The following is a 5,318-nucleotide window of genomic DNA, read 5'->3' as shown; positions in this document are numbered from 1 at the left end:
CCCCCAGTCGGTTCTCCTAGATAGCGTGCTTTTCTAGCGGTTTCTAGAAAACTCGAAGTTGGTGTTGGTCTCTTTGCTAAAAGCGCTTAGCTTGCTATGTAATTAGTAACAATACTTATAGAGGAGAATAAGAAGCTACGTGTAGAAGTCTAGCGCCAGCGACAAAAGCAGGACTAGCAGCGTTAATATATTGCTTCTAGTAGAGTGCTCCAAGCCCAAGAGGCTCAGCAGATAGCTGCAGAGGCAGAAAGGGTAGTCATGGGGGGTGACTAGAACCAGGCTGGCGAGCGACGCTAGCGCGCGCCGCCAACGTGTACAAAGTGCCACGTTCAAGGACATACTTAGACTTCATGTAGAGCTAGATAAAGAATAATATCTCTTATTTCTATCTAATATTATTGCGTTGTTGTGGCTCAATGGCGTGGAGCGTCGCATGAGGTTTGGTGGGGTGGCCCACTAACTGATCCGGCCCACTTACTGATCCCGCACGTTAGCTCAGAAGTTTTATAATGAGTGTGTAGAGAGATGTGTAGGGCCTGTAGAGGTAGAAAGGGGTCTCAGATGATCTTGAAGCATGCTAAAAACTAACAGCCACTAGATTCATTGATCTATATACCTTATTTTTTTACATTTACCGAGAATTAAACCCTTTTCTATATTTGGTGGAAGTATTTATATTTAGAAAAGCGTACGGAGGTGCCTTTCTAAAGTACGGAGGTGACTGTCAAAAGTTCTTGCTGACAGGGGTGCATTGATTACCGCCGAAAATAGGGCCGAAGCTATGTAGATCGGTCCCGCCGCCCCTCTTTGTACTCATTGCCACCTTCAAGTTTAATGATTTCTTGAATATGAAACGGAATACGCTCTATCTAAGCTTGAATTTGGTGTTGAGGTAGCTCATCCTAGTACTGTTGCTATACTTTTGTCCCTTCCGCCCGACTTTTTGGTGCGCCTCTTCGTGTTGTTTTTCTTTTGAGCCATGGCTAGGCTGCTTTAATAGCGTTAAGATTAGGTGAATTGCCTAGCCATGGGAGCTGCTCCACCTCAGCGTTTCAGTATATAGTTCTTTGAGCGTGGTGGGTATGCGAAGGTGCCTTATCTTCTTGAACAAAGACACGTGGTCTCTCTTTTTGGCACTCCTTTGCGAAGGGAATCAGCTTTGGGATAAGAACTTGAGTCTGGTAACGCCACCAATCAATGCCACCACGACTGCTCTCACGAGCTAGCTTACCCGTCTCTTTTACCCATCTCCATTGTGGAACTCTGCCAGGCTTGTTACGTAATCCAAGCCTCTTTATGCCTGTTGTAAGCTCCCACGCCTCTCTCATGAGAGGCTCTAGAGCCTTATTCAACTCTTCAATCTGGAGAGCGGCGTCTCTCTTCTCCTGCGCAGTCTCAGGCCTCCAGACATGGCAAGGACCTTTGTAGTCGTACGTGAAGCAGCCCCAGAACATAAATTTAGAGTAGCCCTTCTACCGCTCTCAGATAACACTTTTGGTAAAGACTTCATCTAGGCGTCGCCACACACGATAGCCACCGCGACGGTGGTTGAGAACAACAGAAGTCTCATCTGACTAAATAACGTTCTTCTAATCTTCAAGTGTCCAATCTTTATAGGCAAGACACCACTTAAGTCTTTCCTGTCTCATCTTCGTCGTTAACCTAGGCTTCCTCGTCGGCTTCGTCTTGTTGTAACCAGCTGCTCGAAGGACTCTCCATACGGTGGACGACGAGACGTTGTAGCCGTGAACACTAAGATCACTAGCAATATTAGCGCAGCTCTTCTCTCTCCTATACCTATCGCGGCGTACGTTCTTAAGAGTAGCGTCGTGTATTTCTTCTTGTTTACGAGGGCGGCCTGCGCGCGGGGCATCTTCGAGGTACTGCGGAAGGATCTTAATTAGGCGTGCGTTAGGCTTAAAGCCTCGCTGGCAGGCTCTACCATAAATTAAGTCAATCGTACGCGGCGATATGCCTGTCATTTCTGCAATTTCGCGTGTAGATTTGCCACTAAAAGGTGACTTCAATGCAACAATAAAAGAGCGGGTTGATATATCCGTATTTAGAGCTATAGTAGATCAAAAACACTCAAAAAAATAAGTATACAAGCTATCGCCAGCTTCAAAAAATTAGTGTGGGCGCCAAGAATGGTCGGGCCGATAGGCTGGCGGCTTAGCGTGGCGCTAGCAAGAACTTTTGACAGTCACCTCCGTACTAACAAGGTGATAGGCCGATCAGTCAGAGACAGCTTCAACTCGAGTGGGAACCTAAACCGGCAAAAACGCAGCCAAACACCCCCTTGTACTTCGCTATTAAATTTGGTATAGCTGCGTCAGCACTAAAATCACGAAAAATCAGCCACCTGCCCCACCTAGAACCGGAACCCGAACCTGCTGCCAAACACACCCTAATCTGACACTAGGTGTGATCAAGCACCCAGAATCTGTCACCTACTCAAATATTACACGTGATCTGACACTAGTACAAGTAGAGATATTGATAGCTGCTAGCTATACTAGAATAGCGGTAGCAAGGTAGCTGCTATCAAAGATTACTAAGTAAGAGCTTTAGCTCTATGTCTAGTATAGATATAGCTCGATCTATATTTTTAGTTCTAAATAGTTATATACTAATAGAGTATTATATCTAATAATTTATTAAAACTTTAATCTATCATAGAATTAGAACTAGAAAAAATAGAGTTTAATACCTTAATAACTATTACTATAACGTTAGGTATAGCTACGTAAGCACTACAATTACTAAAATCTAGCTACTAGCCCCACTTGGGGTTAGAACAGGAAATGTGCCTTGAACACACCCTCAACTTTACGAGCGGACAGGCTAGTGCTAACATACCCCTATTGCTGCGCGAGTCAGGATCCTTGATACACACCTCTATATGTTTGGTAGCCTAACGTCTATCCCACTATGAGCGAAGTCCCTATATCAGCACTAAACTATCCGCTTGTTAAAATTGTAAACCTTTGTCTAAACTTTACGAGCTAACAGGCTAGTGCTGACAGACTAGCATCTTTCTTATAATACTATGTTTAGCATTTTATAGCCTAAAATTAGCTCTTTATAAGAATAATCCTTGCTTCTAGTTAATTCCCACATTAACTACTCTATAGGACTATGTTTTATTGAACTAGGGTAGATTGTTCTACTACATATATAAGTAGAAAGGACTTTAACACTTAATAAAAATATCACAAAGAACTATCACTACTTAACACCATATCTTTATTTTCACTCTAGGGGTTCCTAATGCGTTATCTTTTAATATCTTTCGCTACACTGGCTATAGGTGCTAGCCTAAAAACCACCAGCAATACTTCTCTAGACTGCAATGATCAAGCCATTGCGTGTACAGCGGCATCGAGTTCTACCGACTGTAGTGCCGTTTATCAAACATGCGCTATTGCTTGCATCAACACCTACAACTCGTGTTCGGCGACTTCGGATCCTACTTGTGACGACACACTCCATACCTGCTTAGGCGCAGCACCAAACTCTACATCTAGATTACCTTCTGATAACATTGGCTCTACGAATTCATCGGATGTAGCACTTCATGTTGCTAAAAGAGCGTCAAGTTGGTACTTTCCAGATCCTGTCGAACTTTGCCGAGCCCGTAAGTTGGTGTTTTTTGAACACACCACAACTAATTGCCTTGCACAACGCGGCAACGAGTTTACCTATACTTGCAGGCATCCTAGTACCGACAACGTACGCACTTATGTGGATGTCTGCCAGAACACCTACACCTGTCAACAGGTAAACAACGATGGTACTGCTCCACGAACCCCTATTCCAAACCCCTATACCCAAAGTAGGGCACTGTGTGTCAGAGATGAAAAGAGTGGTACTTCAGCTGGTCGTGGCGATACGGGCCGGGTTTGCCCTCAACAGGGTAGCTCTATTCGTAAATTCTTTGGCAAAGTATACTCTAAGTCAAAGGAAACATTAAAGAGGGTTATCTATGTCACAGAGAATAGAGGTTCAGGCGAAATTGTTAGCATAGCTGGGCAGGAAGAGAATGTTCTGGAGTATGATTTATCGTACAATATCGATCCTACTAACGATATTTGTATATATGCAATTATTATTGCTGCATTAACCATTCCATGGGGTTGGGATAGTAGGTTTGTTGACAAGAGCGTTTTTCCCCCCCACATAGGATAAAGGTTGCAAATAGGGTCAAGGAACATCAGAAGGTTACAGAGTTAGAGTAATTAGAGTGGTAGGTAGTTTTTAGTGACAAATACTGTGTTCCACTAGTAAGCTGCGCACCCCACCTAACTTGACGCGACTCTCTACGCGATAGCTCTACAACAACATAAGATAATAGAATACAATCTTGTACATAGCTAGTCTATTACTGTCTACATTAAGTCCTAGTGTGTCCTTAGATATAGCACTTCGTACACGTTAGTGGTGCGCGCTAACGTCCCTAAGTAGCCTAAGCTTGTTCTACCTCCACGACCACCCTTTCTGCCTCTATAGCGAGCTACTAGCCTTGCTAGGCCTATAGCGCTCCTCCACAAGCTATATATTAACGTCGCTAGTCTCTCCTACGTCGCTGGCGCTGACTAGCTGTACGAAGCTTCCTATTCTCCTCTGCGAGTATAGTCGCTAAGTTCATCGCAAGCTGACAACCTTTAACAAGCTAGCGTATAGCTTGGCTTGTTAGGCTCTGCAACTAGCGGTAAAGGAGGTCCTTTACGTGTTAAGCCTGCTTTTTAAGCTACGCTATCGTACGCGGTGTCTCTGCAGTCCATGCGACGTTGTTGTCTGCTGTTGTCCCTAGTGGAGACGGCGTACGGACGACAGTGAGCGACGATAGGACGCGTTCTAGACAGGGAGGGATAAGCCCTGTCGCCTGGAAGCCTGCCTGGATGTTCTGCTGCGTAAGTACTGCTGGCCGGATCCGTGTATAGGCGGTAAGGAAGTCTATCTTGTCAATATGGTAGACGCCTTAGCGAGCTAGCTCCTGGATCTCGTGACCGTACGCTCGCTTGAGCGGGGAAAAGCAGCCCACATCAAGTGGCTGGAGCAGGTGGGAGGTATGGGCTGGCATACAGAGAGTGATGATCTTGTTCTCTGTGCAGTACTGGTCGAACTCAGGCGTGGCGTGGCTGCTATGGCCATCTAGGATAAGAAGCCGGTAGACTCCATGCGTACGAGGCGCTGTATATCTATTAAAGTGCTTTACCCACTCTACGCCGAGCTTATCTGTCGTCCAGCCGTTGTCTGATACAGCGAGCACCCAGTCTATAGGGATGTGGTGGTACCAGCTAGCCTGGTGCTGCTTA

At 45.2% G+C, this 5,318-nt stretch overlaps 2 protein-coding genes across 2 annotated transcripts; one reads left to right on the top strand and one right to left on the bottom strand.

Moving 5' to 3' along the window:
- Positions 1-1,706: 1,706 nt before the first annotated feature.
- SETTUDRAFT_79772 (uncharacterized protein) lies at positions 1,707-2,072 on the bottom strand (the record flags this gene model as incomplete). Its single annotated transcript, XM_008031816.1, has 1 exon — positions 1,707-2,072. A coding segment is annotated over one exon (366 nt), but the record flags the coding sequence as incomplete, so codon positions are not given.
- Positions 2,073-3,270: 1,198 nt separating this feature from the next.
- SETTUDRAFT_40318 (uncharacterized protein) lies at positions 3,271-4,188 on the top strand (the record flags this gene model as incomplete). Its single annotated transcript, XM_008031815.1, has 1 exon — positions 3,271-4,188. One exon carries the CDS (start codon positions 3,271-3,273, stop codon positions 4,186-4,188), a length of 918 nt encoding a protein of 305 aa, XP_008030006.1.
- Between the last annotated feature and the right edge of the window lie 1,130 nt (positions 4,189-5,318).

This window comes from Exserohilum turcica, assembly GCF_000359705.1.
Source record: "Exserohilum turcica Et28A unplaced genomic scaffold SETTUscaffold_62, whole genome shotgun sequence".
NCBI lineage: Eukaryota > Fungi > Ascomycota > Dothideomycetes > Pleosporales > Pleosporaceae > Exserohilum > Exserohilum turcicum.
Note: the sequence above shows the minus strand (reverse complement) of the source record. Positions and strands in the feature narration are given on the sequence as shown.